General features: G+C 50.5%; 1 protein-coding gene across 3 annotated transcripts; it reads right to left on the bottom strand.

Annotated features, from left to right (window-relative positions):
• Positions 1-592: 592 nt before the first annotated feature.
• TIPARP (TCDD inducible poly(ADP-ribose) polymerase) lies at positions 593-21,153 on the bottom strand. 3 transcript variants are annotated; one of them, XM_083868811.1, is made up of 7 exons: positions 18,110-18,219; positions 16,195-17,573; positions 14,925-15,889; positions 6,225-6,393; positions 4,744-4,925; positions 1,779-2,036; positions 593-1,291 (listed from the first exon to the last, which is right to left on the bottom strand). In XM_083868811.1, the coding sequence occupies exons 3-7, from the start codon at positions 15,824-15,826 to the stop codon at positions 844-846; spliced, it is 1,959 nt and encodes a 652-aa protein (XP_083724937.1). In that variant the 5' UTR covers positions 15,827-15,889; positions 16,195-17,573; positions 18,110-18,219; the 3' UTR covers positions 593-843. The 3 variants fall into 3 exon arrangements, with proteins under 3 accessions (XP_083724937.1, XP_083724936.1, XP_083724935.1); XM_083868810.1 differs by lacking the exons at positions 16,195-17,573; positions 18,110-18,219 and adding an exon at positions 21,003-21,153; XM_083868809.1 differs by lacking the exons at positions 16,195-17,573; positions 18,110-18,219 and adding an exon at positions 17,640-17,825.
• Positions 21,154-21,945: the final 792 nt, after the last annotated feature.

Here is a 21,945-nt window from a genome sequence, read left to right as displayed (position 1 = left end):
ACTGGGGGGCTGGTGGGAGTGGGGAATTCTCTCCCATGGCAACACCCGTTTCTCTGAGGCCTCAGGCAGCTGATGTGGAGAAGGCACAGCTCTCCAGGAGTTTGGGGAGAGCCCCAGGACAGAGCCTGAGGGTCCCTTCCCATCCCAGGGCTCCCAGCCACACCTGAGCCTTGAGAGGGACACAATTCCTGCTGAAGGTCTCACTGAGGACAGGGCAACCTCAGGTACCCCCACTTGGGGTGGGAAATTGGAGTCAGAGTGGTTTGGGAGGGACCTTAGAGCCCACCCTGTCCCACCCCCTGCACAGGCAGGGACACCAACAAGGGACAGACTGTGTGTCCCAGCACCTGCTGGGAAGTCATCCCAGGTTTTAAACCCTCCCCACAGACCATATTAATCTCTTCCTAATTTTCCTTGATTTTTGTGATCTCTCTGAAATGTGACCATAAAAAGCAGTGGCTGGGAGAATGTCTCATTTAATATCCTTGGGATGAAATGTGGTTCTGAGTCCCCAGAAATGGCCAGGCTGAAATGCTGAGATCAGGGCAAGGCACAGGACACCACTGAAATGACACCCACAGCCACATTTCTGAAACATGAACATTTACTAACATAAATAAACAGTGTTTTATAACAAAAGGCACAGATTTTTCAACTATAAACAATGGAAAAAATATGTACAATTTCCACATAGGGAATCAACCAGCAAGTGCACAGTTGGTCACTTCAGATTTCCTTTTCTCCAACTCTTCCCACCGAGTCAGGATTTTTCTTTCCCCCACACACACAAAAAGTGCTGCCAGGCCAGAGTCTGTGACAGGGAAGCAGCAGCAGCACAGGCTGTCAGATGGAGACAGTGCTGCCGACCTCCTCGTACTGGATGATGAAGTAGGGGTAGCTCTGATCATCGTTGAAGATGACAAAGATCTGGGGCTCGAAATAATTGTCCACGCAGGAGTCGTAGAGGTCGCTGGTGACGCTGCCGGGCTCCACGGGCGGCGGCCTCCTCATGGTGTGGTTGCCCACCGTGTACCTGCCCGTCAGCACCTTGGCCAGGAACATGAAGTGCACGCCCTTGGGGGAACGTTTGGAGAAGTTGTGGGAGTAACTGGCCTTCCTGGCAAAGTAGCTGCCCTGGCCGAACATGGTGGCGTGTTTGCCGCAGACGCGCGGGTCGAAGTTGTGCTTGCAGATCCCGTCCACCACGTCCTGCGACGTGCCGTGGAACAGGTGCCGCTCGTTCATGATCCTGTCCACCCCACACATCTTCTTGGACATGTATTCCTTTTTCCTGAAACACAGAATGGGATGGGAGGGTGACTATCAGCTGCAGGTCAGCTGAGAGAAGCTCATTTTGTTCTGGTATCACCCTCTGGAAGAGCTGAGCTGGGAGAGGGGAGATGTCGCCCTGAGCTTTGTCAGCCTTCTGATTTTGTGGTTTTTCAGTGGAGTTTCTCACAGAAATATTCATGTGAACAAAAGTGATAGTTATGGTAAACTGTTCTCCTTGAGGAGGGACAATTGATCGATTTCTAGTTTGACCAGTGTGGTTGGAGAGGTGTCAACCTCATTGTCCAAAATCTATATAAACCCAAGTAGAAAAATAAACTTCTCTCTTTAAGTAGGAAAATAAACTTCCCTCTTTTTGCCCTGATGACCTGACTGTGTGCGTGTGTCTCATTCTTTTTGTGTCCTATAGCAACACAGATACAAATCTCATAGGAAATTCCTCCTCTAGGAATATCCATTATTAAAGAACTGCCATCGAGCTCTCTTACCTTTTATACTTCTCCCAAAGGAACTGGTTCTGCACTCGCAGGATTTTCAAAATCTTGTATTTGGTCTCTGGCACGGTCTTGTGGAACAGGTTGTAAATGGTTCTGTAGCTTTTGTCTTCCTTCAGAACAGGCACTTGGATGAAGTCCTGGGCTGGATCCATCCCAATCCAGGTCTCGGGGTAGAAGCTGGGGCAGGTGGCAGCGGCTGGGGACAGGTCGGAGCAGGGCGAGGGCACGGCTGAGCTGCCCCCCAGGGTCCTGGGGATGGACAGAGGTTGTGATCAGACACCCCAGCAGCCTCCAGAGCCCTCCAGCCCATCCCCAGCCTGCCTGAAAATCCTCTAATCACCATGGAAGTGTCCAGGGCCCCTCCAGACCATCCCCATCCTGCCTGAAAAGCCTCTCATCACTGTGGAAGTGTCCAAGGCCCCTCCAGACCATCCCCATCCTGCCTGAAAAGCCTCTCATCACCTTGGAAGTGTCCAGGGCCCCTCCAGACCATCCCCAGCCTGCCTGAAAAGCCTCCCATCACCATGGAAGTGTCCTGGACAGGGCTTGGAGCACCCTGGGAGAGTGGGAAGTGCCTGCCCGTGGCAGGAGGTGGCACTGGATGGGATCTGAGGCCTTTTCCCAGCCCTGGAAGGTTTTTACTGCCATTGACAGATGTGGATTTGCATTTGCAGCTGGTTATTTTCCTGCCCCTCCTCTGGGAATGCTGCCTGGAGAACAGGCAGGGCTGAGGGTGGGAGCTGTGGCCAGAAAGTCCCCAAGGAAAAAAACCCTTGGAAAACCCAGCAAAAGAGACCAGAGGACCCTATTCTGACCCACCTGCAGCTCTGTGGAAGCTGCTGAGCTGAGCTAAGTGGCCTCTGTGGTCCCTGATCCCACCTGAGTAAATCCTTGCTCCCTGGATTCTCCCTCCTGCACCAAAGGGAACACTGGGACCTGCAGGGTGCTCACACCAGCACAGCTCCTGCAGCTGCAGGAACACGTGGAGAGAGCTCCAAAGTCCACCAGGGAGGATTTTCCCCAAGGATTTCTCTGGGAAAAGCTGCCAAGCCCTGCAGTGCCCCAGAGCAGGAGAGAGCCCCAGGGTGGAGCTGCTCTCCAAACCCCACAGATGGCCAGAAATCAAATCCAATACAAGGAAAAGCTTTGGGAGGGGGAAGTTTAGTGGCAAAAAAAGTCTATTTTTATATCAACACATGGAAAGCTGTGACACCTCTCCCACTTTTCTTGGAGTGTTCACTGGCTGCTCCCTCCTGCTCGAGGCCAAGGCCAGGATTCCCTTCCTTTGCATGGATTTGATTTAACTCAAAGTTCTTCTCACTGGTTATTAACAGTTGAGCAGAAACCCAGAAATTTGTTCTACATGTTACTATTAAAATAGCAATCAAATTCCTTGCATGCCTTTGTTTTTAATTTGGTTTCCCTCTTTGATGGGCAAATGGGCAAAAAAAAAAAAATATTCCTGTAGGGCCTCATCAGTCACACTGGACTGGGAGAGCAAGCAGAGATTGCCAGTAAATCATGGATTAATGAGGAAGAAATCAAATCCAATAAAAATCCTGCAATCCTTTGGTGGACTTTGTTCTGTTACTCCTGACTGGTGTAAAATATTTATATTATTTCTTCTACAGGGGAAGCCATTAAAAAGTCAACATTTTTCATTCCTATTCTATATTCTTTTCCAATTTCAGAACAGATTTAAGCAGGTGGGAGGTGAGGGCAAGAATAAATCTCAGGTAACATCGTGTGGGAAGTGGAGGCAACACTTGACTCCTGAAAGATGGATCCCATAAATATTTAAAACACTCTTGTTCTTGCCAAGAATCCAGGTTTTTAAGTGAGCTTTACAAGGTCTTTGGATAAATAAAATCAGGATGAAGTGCAGAACAGAATCTCAGAGTTCAGTTTGTGGGTTTGGTAGCTGGCACAGACAGTTCTGCTCAATCCCTCACGAGCCCCCAAGGTCCAACAAAATTAGCTGGGAATTAATTGGGAATTGCATAATTTTAGCAGATCACTGTGGTAAAACAGTCCCAGGCAGCAAAACACGAGGAGGAGCCCTGAAATCCTCATTTCTCATTAGGAGGAGAACCAGGACTGCTCTAACCAGCAAATCCACTCTTGGTTTTTTACTGGCATCCTGCAGTTTAATAACCTGGGGTTTCCTTCCTGTAAAAGCCAAGGTAAAACCACCTCCCAGGCCACGTGTGCTGAGGCTGGGGCCAAACACCACAGGGGTGAGGGCTGAGCACACCCAGAGCTCCCAGTAAAGCACCTCAAACCCTCCCAGTGCCACCCCCTGCCAAGGCAGGGACACCTGAATTTTTAAACGGGCAGGATTTTGGCAAACCTGCTGTTCCAACACCCACGTTACAAATTTAAACAAGGATAAATGTTTATCCTCAGATCAGTGTTACTTTGGGAGCTGCCAGCATGACCCAGATTTTGGATTCTTGCTCCTATTTCCCACCCAACTGTGCCTGCTTCCTGTCCCAGCCCAGGAAAACAACTCCTCCATCCAGCCCAGGGTGGAGAGCAGTGGGAATTGCCCATTTCCCAGAATATCTCCTCCAGGAAGGGCACCAGGAATTGCAGCCAGGGCATCAGGAATTTCCCATTTCCCACTGCAGGAAGGGCACCAGGAATTTCCCATTTCCCACTGCAGGAAGGGCATCAGGAATTTCCCATTTCCTACTGCAGGAAGGGCATCAGGAATTTCCCATTTCCCACTGCAGGAAGGGCATCAGGAATTTCCCATTTCCTACTGCAGGAAGGGCACCCATTCCCTGATACCTCCTGCAGGAATTGCCCATTCCCAAGATACCTCCTGCAGGAATTTCCCATTTCCAAGGATACTCACTGCAGGAACTGCCCATTCCCTGGGATACCTCCTGCAGGAATTGCCCATTCCCTGCGATACTCACTGCAGGAACTGCCCCCTCCCCGGGATACTCACTGCAGGAAGGGCATGAGCAGCAGGCAGGAGCGCAGCAGGGGCCTCCTCTTGATCTCCCTGCGGAAGCAGGAGTTCTGCTGGAAGCCGTCCCTGATGTTGAGGATGTACTGGTTGTGCCAGGTGACGAAGCGCACCTCGCGCAGCCCGCGGCAGCTCGCCTCCTCGATCAGCCTCACCACCGGCTGCAGGGGGAAATGGGGGGGAAATGGGGGGAAAAATGGGGGGGAAAGAGGCGGGAAGCAGGGGGAAAATGGGGAAGAAATAGGGGGAAAATAGGGAGGGAACAGAGGAGAAATAGGGGGGGGAATGGGGAAAAATGGGGAGAAAGCGGGGAGGAAATGAGGAGAAAACAAAGGGAAATGGGGAAAACGAGAAGAAAGCCAGGGGAAATGGGGGAAAATGGGGGAAAACCGGGAAGAAACAGGGAAAAATAGGGGGGGAAATGGGGGAGGGAAATGAGGGGAAAGCAGGGAGGAAATGGGGAGAAAACAGAGGGAAATGCAGGGGAAATGGGGAAAATAAGAGGAAAATGGGTGGAAATGAGGGGGAAATGGGGAAAACAGGGAAAAATGGGGAGGGAAATGGAGGGAAAAACAGGAAAAATGGGGGGGAATGAGGGGAAAATGGGGGCAAATAGGGAGACACAGGGAAAATGGTGGGAAAGTAAGGGAAATTGGGGAAAACAGGAGGAAAACAGGAAATGGGTGGAAAATAGAGGGGAAACAAGGGGAAAATGGAGGAAATGGAGGAAAACAGGGGAAAGCAGGGAGAAATGGAAGGAAAATGGGCAGGGAAACGGGGGAAAAACAGAGGAAAAGGAGGAAAAACAAGGGGGGAAAATGAGAAGGGAAACGCACATGTGAGAAACAACACACTTCAAAATTCCCATACCCTGTTCTACCCTTGCAGTTCTCCTGGCAGCTCAAGCACCCTCACTGTGTTATTTGTGGTATTCGTGCCCAGCACTCTCCACTTCTTACACTCAGGAATTATTTCTGGGACTGCCAGCACTGGTGAGGTTTTATTCCAAACATCAGGCTGCACCCCACAGCTCTGGCAGAGCATGTCCTGCCCCAGCAGAGCTCTGGGGACAGGGAAATCAATCCAAAATTGCCAAGGCAAATGGAGGAGGTGTTTTGAAAGCTGCAGAAACTGCCCCAGTGTCATAAAAACAAATCAAGCTGCAGAAGGGCTTCTTTGGTATTGCCAGAAGCTGGTTTGCTCCCCAGTGTGAGTCTGGCCAGCCCTCATGTCTCTGATATTTTCAGAGTCACAGCATCACAGAAACCCAGGGCAGCAGAGCTGTCCCTTTATTGCTTTCTCAGCTCAACACTGACCCTCCTCATCCTCACAGGAACCCCAAATCACTTCCCTGAGCGTCTGCAGAGGAGCCAGGCTGAGCATGGAGGTTTTTAGTGTGTGCTGCATGGAGAGTTTGAGTTCCAGGCCAGGAGCAGCACTGGGAGGGGAAGGGGCCATACCTCAGAGTATTCTCTCCAGCCAAAGTGGTCCCTGCAGAAGTATTTCCACACGGTGTAGCAGCTGGAGCTCGAGCTGGGGCACGAGGCTGTGGACAGGCGCCGCATTTGGTCGAACTCAGCACTTTCATATATTTTCATAAGGTTCAGATCCACCCAGGACTCCTGGCCCCTGAGAGGAGGGAGAGACAGACAATTCTCACATTTTGTGTCCCGTTAAACCCACGGTTTTCAGCACAGAGGGACAAAACCTCAAACCCAGCAGCTGTCTGAGGTGTAGGATCCCAGAGTGGTTTGGGCTGGGAGGGAACCTGAAGCTCATCCAGTGCCACCCCTGCCATGGTGTCCTGGGTTTTCAGTGTAGGATGTACACAAAGTATTTATTCCATCCCCATCCCCATGAGCTGCTGGAACCAGGTGGGGCAGTGTTTTCCCAGGCCCCTCCTTTGGGCTCTTCTGCTCATGGCCCATCAATGCCTTGGAATGATCCACAGGTAACTCCCTCCAGGAGCTCTCTCTGTTTAATGGGCCATCAAGGACCCATTTCATGACTGTCTGTGTTTAATGGGCCATCAAGGACCCACTTCACAACTCATCATCCCACTGGGAGATGCTCAGCCCAGGGGATTCCCAGAGGAGCAGAGCTCCCAGACCTTTCTGTGGGATCACTGCTTCAGGAAGAGCCCCTCACCTGGACTGCTCCCCCCACCCTGCTCAGGGTGTGTTCTGACTCTGTCAGTGCTCTTATGTATTATTGCATTTATTTTATTTTATTTTACCTTTTTACCTTTCTTCTTATTAAATTATATTTCTGACTTGGAGCCTGTCACTCGTTTTGCTTTCAAACCACACCACCTGGGCAGGAGGGACACCTCCCACTGTCCCAGGCTGCTCCAAGCTCCATCCAGCCCGGCCTGGGACACTTCCATGGATTCAGGGCCTGCCCACCCTCCCAGGGAACAATTCCTTCCCAAAAATCCCATCCAGCCCTGCCCTTATGGCAGTTCAAAGCCATTCCCCTTGTCCTGGCACTAAGTGCCCTTGTGAAAGGTCCCACGGAGACTCAAGAGGAGAACAGAGATTTCTGAAGAATTTCTCCTCACCAGCTCACCAAATAAAGGTCTCTATTTATAAAATAAAGCAGTTCAGTGGAACTATTTGCACAGAGAGAATGAGCACGTTGAACTCTCAGAAGAACAGGGCACACAACCCAAATTTGGTGCTGCAGAACAGCACAATTCAAAATAAAACTCCACGAGCTTCTCAACAGCAGAACGTGACCCCACCAAAAAGTTTCATTTTCTCTGTTCCCTAAATGTAAGAAATAACAGAAAGGTGTAAAACTTTTCAGTAAACTGGACTGAGCAGGTTCCTCAACTGGCAAGTTATAACACTGATAGATTTTTTTAGACGAGTGCAGCCAAAATAAGGATATTTAAGCTCTTCCTTCCATCCTTCTGAAGAACTTGAGCCTAATCCATGAATCCCCAGGGCCCTTCCCCTTCAGCAAGGCAAACACTCTCTAGATGTTATGTACAAATAGATGAGTAGAGAAATCTGTTTTGTAAGTGCTCTGAAAAAAACCGTGTGTGGTTTGCAGCTCCTCTCCGAGTTCGGGGACGTGCGGCGAGTTACCGCAAACAGGTTCAGAAAAAACAGAAACAGGGGCTGAGCAGGAAATGAAACCCTGTTCCCATCAGAACAGCTGTGAGACTCAGCACTGCTCACACTCCAGCACCCTGCCATGCTGAAACTGGTGATTTTCTCTCTCTGACTAAGCCAGTTCCTCTCTGCACCAGCAACAACCTGCCGGCCCCCCATGGGGACCTCAGGGGCTTCAAAGAGCCAAAGAGGCTCCAGAAGGTTTTGTGTCAGGGCTGGGAGAGGCTCACTGAGCTCAGGGACTGCAGCAGACAAGGCACTGACACTTCATGGTGACACCAGAGCAGTGAGATTTTGTATTGTTTGTGCACTTGGCTGAAGCTGCAGGGGAAGGACTCTCCCAAAAATGAGCCCAGATTTGGGTGGGGGACTGATATTTAAACTCCTGTATGGAACTAAATGTCACTTCAAGGATAGTGGCTTCAAAAGAGCAGAGAAATCACAGATTCGGTTAAATTGGAAAAGCCCTCCCAGACCATTGAGTCCAATATTCCCCAGCACTGTCCCATGTCCCCAGGGCTGTCAAATCCCTCCAGGAGTGGGGACTCCACCAGGCAGCCTGTGCCACGGCTGGACACCCAACCAAGAGTTGAATTTTGAGCCACAGGTACTGGAATAGCAACAGCAGAGCTCAGACAACAGAGCCAAAGGTGCTCCCAGGGAAAGGCACAGAGGGAGGACAAGGCCAGGGAACAGTCCCAAGGGATGTTCAGCAGCAGCTCCTCCCAGGGCTGAGCTGCAGGGGGGTCACAGGCACACAGGAACCTCTGCAGCAGGGCAGCAGCACAAACAACCCATCTGAGCCTCCATGCCATCAGTGTCTGCTCAGCTCACAGCCCAGGCAGGGGCAGCAGTGCCAGGGCACACAGGAGAGTTTCAGGTTTTGCTGAATTTGCCCTCTCATCAAGTCACGCTGTTTTTGTCTCTGTGGTGACCCTGGGCCATGTGGGAGGTGACACCTCACACTGGGGAAAGATCTACAGAAACATTTCCCTCTCCATCCTCAGGGGACTAAAGAGCCCAAAAAGTGACTTTGCTGCTTTTCCTCTGTTTATTTTTTAAAGGTTGGACAGACTGTTTTTCCCTGCCTTTACAATTGGTGACTGGGGTGCTTCTTGCAAAAGGAATCTTCTGGAATTTTCCTAGTGAGGGGGTGAAAATTTACACAGGTTGTAAATCTGAAACAGCAGCTGACACACTGACCCATATATGTGTTTGTGTATAGAGTTAGATGAACACCTGGCAGGGAAAATAAAAACACAATAATAATAATAATAATAATAAAAATAATAATGAAAGTATCCCTCCCAGCTCTGGATCAGGAAGTCCTCGAGGCAGAGCTGCTGGAGGAGAAGAGACTGTACCAGAAGTTGTTTGTTCTTCCCAAGAACCCACTCCTGGCCACTCCTGAACAGGAGGTCCTGGCTTTGAGGGGGGTGAGGCACAGGGAAGTTCTAAAACTCCAAAGCAATGAGGATGTTGAACACATCCCCCTCTCCCAAGGGTTCCACAGGCACCCAGTTTCCTAATTCAAACCCCAGCTGCAGCTTGTGTTTGCAGGGCAGCATGAACAGAGTGTCCCAGTCCAGGCTTGCAGGGCTCCAGGGGCTCTGAGCTGCTCTGGATGTGTTTGGGAGAGGTTTGTTTGTCTGTTTAATTGTTAAATCGGCAGAAGATGCTCCTGGCAGGGTGTGGAACTCCATGACCTTTGAGGCTCATTTTCAACATAAATTATTCATGTTTTAGAGGAGCACAAGCACAGCTCTGAGTGGCTGCAGAGCTGGCACAGGGAACATAAAGCTCACCCAGTGCCACAGGCAGGGACAGGACAGTGTCACCTTTCACTATCCCAGGGTGCTCCAGCCTGGCCTGGGACACTGCCAGGGATCCAGGGGCAGCCACAGCTGCTCTGGGCACCCTGTGCCAGGGAGGAATTCCTTCCCAATATTCCACCCATCTCTGTCTTCTGGCAGAAGAAATTCATCCCCCCTCATCCTGTCATTCCAGGCTTGTCCTAAAAACAAAAGCTGCATGTCACACCTTCCAAAATCAACTTCCCAAACCAAAAAGCACTGCTGTGTACACCTGACTACAAGAATCAGATCCTCAGTTATCACTCAGCTCAAATCCCTCCTGATTTTGACAAATCAGGAAGGAATTTCACTATCTCTGCTCCTGCTGAGCAAATCATTATCACAGCCCTGGCTCCTGGAATGGACAGTCCTGTCACAGCCCTGGGAGCAGCTCCTGAGAGCAATCCCTGATCTTTGTTTTGGGAAAGGCTCTTATTGCCAGGAACAGGCTGACCTCAACCTGCAGCCAGGTGACAGCTGTTCCTTCCCCAAAGTGCAATCTGTTTATTGACAGGAAGGGAGAGCAGGGATGGCAGTGATTGCTGGCTCCTCACAGCACTCAGGGCCTCCCTGGGTTTGTACAGCCAATTAGTTCCATTTCATATGGAAATGGTGCTGCAAAGTGCAGCAGAAAGGAACCCACACAGCACCAGGCAAACACTTCCAAAAATTTTATTCAAGGTGCATTCCTCCTGGAAAGGAATGAAAAGCAGCTCCCAAAGACTCTGAGGGTATAGCCAAGAACCTCCCCTCAAATCCAGGCAAAGGGACTCTCAGCGGGTTTCCCCTCTCCCTGTTATCACTAACACCTGCCTTATCTCACACACTGTGGCACCGTGTGGATGACACAGAAAACTTCTGACATTTAACTCTTTGATGGGCCAGGGACCTGCAGAACTCCCCAAACAACTGCAGTGAGAGAGGCTGTGGCTGCCCCTGGATCCCTGGCAGTGTCCCAGGCCAGGCTGGACACTGGGGCTTGGAGTTCCTGGGACAGTGGGAGGTGTTCCTGCCATGGCTGGGGTGGGATTTAAGTTTTTTTCCCAAGCCAAGGCACTCTGTGATTCTACAATTCCATGCCTGAAATGCCTCCACCATGCTCTCTGTATGATTTTAACACGTCAAGCACATTCTGTCAGCACCAGAGAAGGAGCCATCCCACACACACAGAGGAATGAAGGAAAACCAGTTTCCTGCACATTTCGTTGTGTCCATGCCTTTCCTTCCCAGTCCCCTGCCATGCCCCCTGATAACTCCACTGGAACACTCTGTATTTACACAGTTACAGGATCATTTAGGTTGGAAAAGACCTCCAGAACACCAAGTCCAACCTTGTCACTCAGCCCCAGAGCACTGAGTGCCACGTCCAGTCATTCCCTGGACACCTCCAGGGATGGGCACTGCAGAGCTCCCTGGACAGACCCTTCCTGTGCCTGAGCAGCCTTTCCAGGAAGAAATTCCTGCTGATATCTGAGCTGAACCTCCCCAGGACAGTTTGAATTTCCTCTTGTCCTGTCACCATTTCAGCCAAGAGGCAGGAGTTCAGTTCCCAGGCAGAACCCACTGCAGAGCCACCTCCTTTCCCCTCACTGCACCCATTCCATCCTGGCCTCTCTTCCTGCTAAAAGGAGCCATTTCATAAAACTTACAGAAACTGCAGGAAAAAGAAAGCAAAAGGAAAGAAATCAAAGCAACAGCAAGAAGCTGCTGTGTCAGGAAGGCTGGGAGCCCTTTTTGCCAAGAGAAAGAGTGGAATTTTCAGCCAAAGCAGGGGGAAACTGATGGGTCAGGAACTGCAGAGTTGTTTTAAACAAATCCTCCCGTAATCTCTTATGATGTTGCTTGTTTTGAAAAGCAATGTGTGCATGATAGGACAGGTGTGTGTGTGTGTGTGTGGGGAGGGAGGGAAAACCTGCTCAGCTCCTCAGCCAAGTATTTCCCTTTAGCAAAGAGCATCTTAAAATATCCCAACGTGGGCATCTCCTGCTGGAAAGCAGCACTTGGCACTGTTCTCTCTTTGCTGCAAGTTGGAACTTCTCCAGAGCCTCTCCTCTCATCTATGAAGAAAACTGAGTGTTTCTAAGTACTTTAACCTGTTTAAGTTGATGTTCCCCCATTTGTTTAGATAGCTTGGTATGTGGCTCTACATACTTGGCAGACTCAAGAATACAAAAATAAAAAAAAAAAAAAACCCAAAAACACAACACGTAAGTAATTTATGATAAATACTCAGTTTGAGGCCAAACTGCAAGAAGCAGCTGAAGGAGTTGCATTGCAAAGTAACTAAACAAGGTTTACCACTCCTCTGAGATCACATTCCCTTAGGTGAGAGGCAACAGCTTAATGTGTATTTTACATTACTCATCTCAATAACTTATCTCCGTCATTACTCATCCCAATAATTAAGAGGAAGGAAGGTTTATATAAATAGTCTCTTGAAGAACACCCTAATTTAGAGCTCATTCCCTAATTGAGCTGAGAGCCAACACTTTCTGGAAGGGCTCAGCTCCCTGGGGGCAGCACCAGGGCCAGGACTGGCTCACCACATCCCCCCCCAAGGCGTGCAGGCCACAGAGCAGGACAAACAGCAGCTTTGCAGGGCAGGCAGAGTGCTGAGCAGGCGTTTCCTCTGCCTGCCAGGGGAGCAGACAGGCCTGCAAAGCTCGTCTGACCACGGGAGATTAATGGCTTTAGAACAAATAATGCCGTAACCATGGGAGGCAGCGCTGGCGGGGCACGTTCACAGCTCCCTGAGCTGCCAGGGGACACAGGACAGCGACACTGGACACAGGACAGGGACACCAACAGCCTCAGGGACCTCCCCACACCTTGGCAGGTTCTCCTCAAACAAGGTGATGTTGCCTAAGAAGAAGCTGGTGGTGATGCACAGTGAAGCATTTGACCTCCTGCCTTTCAAAACCTGGCTTAGAAACTTGGCAAGTGGAAGTTCTAAGGAGGATCAGGCTCAAAGTTTGAAATCAGAAGCTGTGGTCTTAAATAGAGCTTCATTCTGAAGGTCTCAGTGACACTTAGCCAGACGTGAAGTTCTTCCAAGGTTGGAAGGGATGTTAAAGATGAGCTGATTCCATCCCCAGCCATGGCAGGGACACCTTCCACTGTCCCAGGTGCTCCAAGCCCAATGTCCAGCCTGGCCTTGGGCACTTCAGGGATCCAGGGGCAGCCACAGCTTCTCTGGGAATTCTATTCCAGGGTCTCCCCACCCTCCCAGGGAGGAATTTCTCCCCAATATCCTGTAAATGTGCAGTTTGGCAGAACCCCCTCAGCCCGGCAATGCCATGTCTGTGTCCCCAGGCTGTCTGTCCCTCTCTGCCAGGGCAGTGTCCCACCCTGGCTGCTCCTGTGCCTTCCCTCACAGCCAGGGAATGTCCTGTCCCTGCCAAGCCTGTCCCCAGCTGGATCAGACAGGCAGGAATCGCTGTCCCTCAGCCCCAGCAGGACCTGCAGAGCCAGTGCAAGGGAGGTTTTTGTGCAGAGCAGCCTCCCAGGCTGGGGGTGACTAAGCCATGACCAAGCACTGTGTCCGTTACCATTAATCATTGCCAAGTCCATCCTCCAGGACACAGAGCTCATGGGCACTGATGGATTCGGTGACACAATTTCTAAAAGAAAACCATTTGCTCATTTGCACAGAGCTCAAAGTTAAATCGTTTAATGGGCTTGTCTCTGGCTGTGCTGTTCTGTTTTCAGAAACCATTTATAACACTTTGGGAAATAGAAATTCCTCTGTTGTAAAATACAGCAGATTTTATCTGCTATGCATTTACAGGATTTTTCAATTTTTTTTTTAAAGATTGGCATATTTCTTCAAAATAATTCTATAAAATTAAAAAATTGTTGCCTACTACATGTCCTACTTCATTCATTTTCAGTGTGGGACATCCCTATTGTGATATTGCCATCACTAAAAAAGCCTTGGCTGCCCCTGGATCCCTGGCAGTGTCCAAAACCAGGCTGGATATTGGAGTTTGGAGCTCCCTGGGACAGTGGAAGGTGACCCTGCCATGGCACTCTGTGATCTTTAAGGTCCCTTCCAACCCAAATCAGTTTGAGCCCATGAAAAAGGTTGGATTAGTGTCTAATCCAACATCTAATTAAGTGAAAGTAAAGACTAATGCTGACTCCAAGCACGAGATTTGGTCTTTGGTGAGACCAATGAGAAATTTCACCTTAATAAACGAAAATAAAATATTGAGAAAGCAGATATGTACTTCCTTCAGGAACTGAAAGAAGAGGCAGCGAGCAGAACCCCGAAGGATTCAGGTGGCAAAGGCAGTGGGAAGTTTTCACTCCAGAAATGTGACTTTGAACTGGAGTTGCGCCAGCCTGGCAAACTTCTCCTCTCTTATCAGCCCTGCCACAACGTGCACCACACACTTCCTCCAGAGAAAAAACCAGCCCAGGGCTGCACCCTGCACTAACTGGAGCCTGTAAACATCACTCTTCCCCACTGCTCTCCCCGAACTGGAGCCTGCAGGGAGAAGCTGGAGAAGTTTTAGCTCTCAGGGTGCAGGAGCCCACACCGGTCACACAACATCAACCCAACAGCTGTTGGGTAATTTTAGAAAATGAGTCAATGAACGCAGCTCTGACAGAGAAAACAATATAACTTCCAATAAGTGCTTTAATAGTGGAGATGATCAGCATTTCTGCCAGTATGGCTCAGGTTGCTGACAGGGAATTAGCTGAAACATCCCAATTTACTGGCAGTGATTCTGACATTTCCCCAGAGCTGCTTTAGCTGTGTGGGATGGAATGGTGCAGGCTGTGCTCACAGTGACACAGAGCAACTGCTCTGTCATTCCTGTCCCCAGCGCTGCCAAGGCTCTTTCATGCTGCCACTTTGTCTGACACAGAGAAAAAAAGACTAATTAGGAACAGCAAGAACAAGCACAGCATTCCACAACAGCCTCTGAATTCCTACAGAGCTGAAGTTTTCTCATTTCACACACTCCCAAGTCCTCCAGTTTCAAAGAACACATTCCAGATGCCAAGTAACAGTTTTACAGGTGTGCAAGAACTTTTTGTGGAGTTGAACTTGCTGGATATAAATCAGGAAACATCATGCCAAGGTTTATAACACACTTGGGAAAGAAAAAAAAAAAAAAAAAAGGCACATCCTGTTATATTTCCGCACCTTTCCATCAAGGGAATAAACTGAGTTACCTACCTATACTTGACTTTGATCTTGTCGTTGTCAGGGTTGCAGTAAAGCCTCTCCAGGTGCTCCTGGGAATCGTTGGTCACACTTTGCCACCTCTGGGTCGCTGTCCTCCTCACCTGCCAGTGATAGGGCAACACCGTGTGATGCTTGGGACAGTCACTGCCATAAACACAAGTGCCCTGGAGAAAATCCACACAGATTTCAATCCCGTCCTCCTGGTGGGTGTGATACTGCAGCTGGTTCAAGAGCTCGAACACCAGGTCAAGGGAAGCCTCTTCACTCTTATCCTGGAATATCCCAGCACTGAATTTATTGCTTGGGGTCAGGTTGTATTGCATTGGACAGCTGTTCTCCTGCAGCAAGGCAGATGTGTAACCTTCCAGAGCCTTGTCAGGGAACAAAGGACAAGCTGCACCATCACCATGATCCTGGAATGATTCATTACCATTATCAGCAGCAGTTCCAGGAGTTTCTGGGGAGAAGCTTTGCTCTCCTGACTGGACACCCTGCTCAGGATGAGCTCCTGGAGGTTGACCCTGCGCATCTGGAGCTGTTGGCATCAGCACAGTCACATTATTTTCTCTCTGGGGACAAGAGGTACCGAGCTCCAGAGCCTTTTTCACAGCAGGTTCACATAAATCTCCGTGGCCACCCCGCTGGCCCCGGGGCACAAAGACCCTGTCCAAAGCCCCAGCTCCCAGCAGGCTGGTGAAGATGGGCCTCAAAGCCCGCAGGGTTTGTGTGTCCAGTCTCTTCTGCACCTGCTGTTTCTTCTTGAAGCAAGGCTTCACCGGTGGGATCTTTTCAGGCAGCCTCACTTGGGGAGAAAAGTCCTCCTGGAGTGCAGGAGAGCACTTCATTCCTGGGCAGGGAGCCTGGGGCACCACACACTGTGCTTTGGTGTCCATCACACACGGACTCTGCTCTCTCCAAGTCACTTTCAAACGTCCCAGAGCGTCCCAAGGATCAATCTAGGGCAGAAAGGAAAACAAGATAGTTAATCTCTCTAATTGCTCATGGTTGACACGAACAAGATCACCCCTGGAGAGGATTTGGAGGCAGCAGCAGCAGCAGCAGCAGCAAAACTCCTCCCCTCTCTGTGACTGCGGGCAGCCCTTTAGGCACGTAAAGCATGAAAAAAAGAGCTAAATTCAGGCTAATTAATCCCAAGCCCACAGTGATCTATCTCTCGGAGATATTCCCGGCAGTCCCAGGAGGGTGGGCAGGAAAGGGGGATGTTCCCACGCCTCCTCCCCTGTCAGGATGTTCAACAAACCGAGAGCGCTGGGGTTCATCCTCCTCCTCCTCTCCCTCCACACCAAACTCAACATGACAGCGCTGATTTCTGCGCCTCCCTCTCTCAAACAGAGACCTGGGGAGGATGAGACACATCCCCGCATTTCAGACATTCCTGCAGCGTTTCCTCTCCCGGCAAAGCCCCACATTCCCATTCCATTGGTGTGTGTCACCTCCCACATCCCGGGAGCCACGAGAGAGAAAAAACTTCCCACGGAGTGCACGATTCCCTGCTGGAATCCTGCTGTCCTTCCCTGGGATTCCTGAGCTCCCTGTCCCTGTCCCCACCCTCGGTGCCACCCCGGTGGTGACACAGCGAGCGACAGGAATTAAAACCGCCCAGGGAAACAAACTGAAGGGTGATGGTTATTCGGGAAGAGAGAAAGAAGTCGCTTGCAAGCGGCAGAATTGTGTTTTTAAAGCACAAATGAGCGGTGTTGTCTCATTGAACGTCACCGAAAGGGAGTGCTGTGCCTTTTAATCAGGAATTCTGCAATGTTTGATTGCGTTTAATTAGACCTTCTTCAATCTCAGCGCTCAGAGTGGAGCACATTAGGAAATACTTCCTGGATAAATGTAAAGTTACTGCTCACTTCAAAACAAACCCCCCCCACAAAACAGAGAAAATTTGGCAGTAATTTCTTAGTGCTGATGATTCGCTCTGGAAAATTTCTCATCGAGTCTTCCGTGTTTTGGAACGTTCATTTGTAAGGCTTTTCCATTTCCCTGGGAAACGGCAGGTCAGGATTGCCAGGGGAAAAAAAAAAAAAAAAAAAAAAAAAGTTGTGCCTCTCCAGTTTTCCCATTTTTAGATTAAATTTAAAGCAAATGGTGTGTCTGTTTGGCAGTTAACCCCAGAGTCATCGGTGTATCTGTTATTCCTCCACAGACACCCGGGCAATTCCTCCAAAGGCACCTTCAGGTAACTCCAAAGGTTTCAGAATCCCGGCTCGGAGGAGAATGAGATGTTCCCGTCGGTCCGGGCAGGTCTCGGTGCCCCGGCCAGGAGCTCCAGGACCCCTGGAGGTGCTGAGCCAGTGACTTCTCATCTCCTCTTTTGCTATTTCAACCTTTATCTTCCTCACTCCACCGAGCGTTTTGAAGTTTTGCTGCTCCTTTCACACAACTGCCTTGGCCAGCAGAGAGCCGGCTCCCCCAAGGGCTGTAAGACTAAAAAGCAGCGAGAAAGGCGAGGAAGAAGCAGCAGCTCTGGCGGCGTTTCTGTTTCCAGCAGGCGGGAGCGGTCCCGCAGTGATGCTCCAGAGCTCTGCCCGGGGCTTTTCTCTCTCCCCGAGCGCTCCCATCGCATCTCCTGTGCCCGAGAAAGGCGCTCGGCTTTCCCAACACACACACACACGTCTGGACAGGGAACAACAAAAGCAGAGAGAGACACGGGCTGAGCTCGGCGGAGCTGCCGGGACCTACCGGCGCGGCTTCTCCGGGCGCTGCTCCCGCCTTGTGACCCAAATCCAGGGGAACTCCAGAGTGGAGCCGCTTTCCTGCCGGGGGAGGGAATCAGGAAGGCGGCGGGTGCCGGGACAGTGTGATGGGTGCGGGGTCAGCACCGCCGTGCCCGCACCGAGGGTTGGGAACCGCCGCACATCCCGGCTCACATCAGCTCAGATCGGATCCTCCTCGCTCGTTCCCTCCCTGCGATTAAATAGCGCTGCCGAGGGAGCTGCCAGGGCAGCGCCGGCCGGGATGGGGCGGGTCGGGTCGGTTCCCCCGCCCCCGGGGCCGGGCCCGGTGCCCCCAGCGGTGCCCCCAGCGGCGCCGGCCGGGCTGCAGCACCGACAGATCCCGGCAGAAGCGAAAGCGCCGCCCGGAGCTGTTCCTGAGAGAGCGATAGGACAAGAGAGCCCCCCCCGCCCCTTCGCGTTTCATTTATCACGCACCGAGCGTTTCGTTTCGGGGAGGGAGGGAGGGATGGAGGGAGGGATGTCCCCCAGCTCTGGGGCTCGCACGCGAGCCGGGAACACGCCGGGAATGAGCCGTGTCAGCTCCAGTCACGCAGCTCGGAGGAACACACCGTCCTCACGGCAAGGCAAGGCAAGGCCAGGCCGGGCCGGCACCCTGCTCCTCCTCCTCCTCCTCCTCCTCCTGCTCCTGCCGAGCTCTCGGCGCTCCAGCCGCGCTAATTAATGAGTGAGAGGCGCACAAAGTCACCGTGACTCACTCACTGTGTGCACCCACACGGCTCCTGGCGGTGACACGCTCCGGAAAAGCCGCCGTGGAGTGGAACAGGTTTCTCCGAGAGCCCGGAAAGCGCTCAGGGCCAGGCTGGACCGGCCTGGGAGCAAACCTGCTCTGTGCTGCAATGGGACGAGCTTTAAGGTCCCTTCGCAAGGCACGGCAGGCTGTGATAAGGCGCTGCAGGCGGCTATTGTTTGTTTGCAGAGTGTTTTACGGGCGGGATTGGTTAAGAGCACGGCTTGGAGCTGCCTTTGTCCCAAAGCCGTGGCCGTGCTGTCCCCGTCCGGCTGTACGTGTGAACGAGCACGGCCGGCTCAGCTGCCCGGGCATGTTTTCCTGCTGAATCACTGCCTGTTCCCCCAAAAAAACCCTGCCAGGGCACGGCCAGCACTTCACACCGACACCAGCCACGAGCTGTGCACCCACAGCAGTAATAAAATAACTTCTAAAGGAGTTGATAACTTCAGAATGTGACAGTGATGTTGATGGACCCAGTGACTCTGGGGTTAACTGCCAAACAAATACACCATTTGCTTTAAATTTAATCTAAAAATGGGAAAACTGGAGAGGCACAAGTTGGTGTTTTTTTTTTTTTTTTTTTTTTTTTTTTTTTTTTTTTTTTTTTTGTTTTGTTTTGTTTTGTTTTTCCCTATTGTGTTTTCTGCCCGGAGCAGTTGGGACTCCCCATCCCTGGAAATGTCCCAGGCCAGGCTGGAAAGAGCTTGGAGTGACCCGGGATAGTGGAAGGTGTCCCTGCCCATGAATCAGGATGAGCTTTAAGGTCCTTCCATCCCAAACCGCTCCGGGCTTCCACAACTCGTGCTCTTGTTTTCTTTTCAAAGCCAGTCTTTCATTCCTTGTGCTCAGTGACTTTATGGAATTGCACACACAGAAAGCACAGGCAGCTGGAAGGGAACTCGCTTTAAGGTGGCACAAGCTGTACAGCACAGTTAAAAATACTGCACAGCTGCATTTTCTAGTGCTGGTGGGATATGCCATTTTCCCAACGAATTACAGAAATGGAATTCCAAGGAATCACAGACTTTTTGGGGTTGGGAAGGACCTTAAAGCCCATCCAGTTCCACCTTCCCAGGTTGTTCCAAGTCCTGTCCAACCTGGCCTTTGACTTTCAGGGATCCAGGGGCAGCCACATCTTCTCTGTGCCAGATTTTATCCCATCTAAACCTACTCTTTATCAGTATGAAGCCATTCCCCTTGTCCTGTCCCTCCACGTCCTTGTAAACAGCTCCTCTCCAAAGCAATTGGAGAGAGAATGACTCAAGAGAGGCTGAGTAAAGGTGGCATCTGTATCTGCAGGAGCTGAAAACAAATTATCATCTATAAATTAATTGAGCTCTTGAGTGTCTGAAGCATCAGACAGAGCCTCCCAGTCTGTCTGGACTGGAGCGTTCCCAGGCAGGGTGACTGGGATGTGTCACATCCTCGTTCAGGGAGAAGGAGCTGCTCACACACACACTTGTATTTATGTGCCACCACCAGAACAGAAATTACCACTTTGGAATAGCTCCCTTCACGCATGAGCTATAAATAAGAGGCACATATGGCTGATCTGCACACTGGGGCTGGCAGGATGGAACCAGGCAAAGACAGGGGCTGGAATAACCATCTTCCGCCATAAAAATATATAATTAAAGGAAACACAGCACACCAGACCCTCGGACACCCGTTTCTGAGGCCACCCCACACAAATATAAAAAGAAACTCTGACCACCGTGAAAGCATGATCTCATCTTTAAATACATGTTTAAATCTTAAGCAAGAGAAAGAAAGCTTTAATTATTTCTTTCAGATGGTAAACGGCCCCAGCTGAATACAGCAATTAACAACTCCGACTTGCAAATACAGGATAATCAGTATGCACACTTGGATTCGCGGATGAAAGAGGGGAAACATATGACTTAAATGTTTGTGATAAAACAACAAAGCTCTCGGACTCCAACTAGATTTTTTTCTAATGACAGAACTCCTTTTCCACCTCAACTCTTGCACAACGAACATTCTTCACTTCCTAAAACACATCCCGGTACAGGAAAGTTCATTGTCCTCCCAAGTGTTTCATACAAGCCAACAAACAGCACCGGGCTGACAACTAACAAAGGGATCATGGAATGGTTTGGGTGGCGAGGACCTTAAATCTCACCTCATTCCACCCTTGCCATGGCAGGGACACCTCCCACTGTCCAGGCTGCTCCAACCTGGCCTTGGGCACTCCAGGGATCCATCCAGGGGCAGCCACAGCAAATCTGGGAATTCCATCCCAGCCAGGAATTCCTTCTCAATCTCCCACCCAGCCCTGCCCTCTGTCCATGTGAAGCCATTCCCTGTGTCCTGTCCCTCCATCCCTTGTCCCCAGTCCCTCTCCAGCTCTCCTGGAGCCCCTTTAGGCCCTGCCAGGGGCTCTGAGCTCTCCCTGGAGCTTCTCCTCTCCAGGTGAGCCCCCCCAGCTCTCCCAGCCTGGCTCCAGAGGGGTTCCAGCCCTGGGGCAGCTCCTTGGCTTCCTCTGGCCTCTCTCCAGCAGCTCCAGGTCCCTCCTGTGCTGGGGAGATCTGGGGCAGCTCTGCAGGTGGGTCTTACCTGAGTGGGGCAGAATTTCCCCTCCCTGCTGCCCACACTGGGGCTGGGGAGGTTCTGGGGAGTTCAGGTCATGTTGAACTCCCAAATTCTTCTCCTCAGGGCATCTCCCAGTGCCTGGATTTGTGCTTTTCCACCCCCAATGCTCGATGGCAAAAAGTTAATCTCCTGCAAATAGCAGCCCAAGCTGTACCCTTTGCCAGCCAGCCAGGGAAAGGAAAGGTCAAGGATGCAGACATTTATTTATTAAAAGTTAACAGCAGGGAAAAGGGGATCTCTGCCGGGCTGGCTGTGCTCTGACGGGAAATGATGCCAGGCAGGTTTCACTGCCGGGAAGGAAGAGGCAGGAGGGCAGCAGAGGTTTGTTCACAGCTGCTCTCAGGAAACCTTGGCTGGACTGACACCTACTGGGCTCCCCCTGCTGTGCTGGATCCTCAGGACAAGGAAGGCACAAATGGCACAGTCTAACCGTGTCAAAATGAAATTTTCTGTTCACTAAATTAATTTATTAATGAGTTTCTATTCATTTATTTCGTTCTGTTCATGCATTCTATTTATCTCCAGATCTTATCTGTTTATACACAATAATCAGTGGAAGAAGGTGGTGCTAATCTTTAAAATAAACATTTTCTTGCTGGTTACATATTCACTGTGCATTGGGGATTTTTAGTAAATCTCACGTTTTTCTTTTTCACACTGCTCAAAAGAAAAGTCCCAAAACTAGAGTGGTTCCAATGAACCAGTGAAACCTTTTGAATTCAGACCCAACTTTTACATTTGCAGCTGGCAGTAACCAAAGTAATTTCCTTGGTCTCAAATTCTCCCTCTTTTAATATCTTGTACTGGTAATTAAAAGTTTTGAAAGCACAGAATGCTGTTTCTCCTACTGAAAATTAAGTCTGGTGAAAACAAAAAAAAATATCACGTATTATTCATGAGTATCACC

This window comes from Zosterops lateralis (assembly GCF_965231275.1).
Source record: "Zosterops lateralis genome assembly, chromosome: 10".
NCBI lineage: Eukaryota > Metazoa > Chordata > Aves > Passeriformes > Zosteropidae > Zosterops > Zosterops lateralis.
This window is presented reverse-complemented; position numbering and strand designations above follow the sequence as displayed.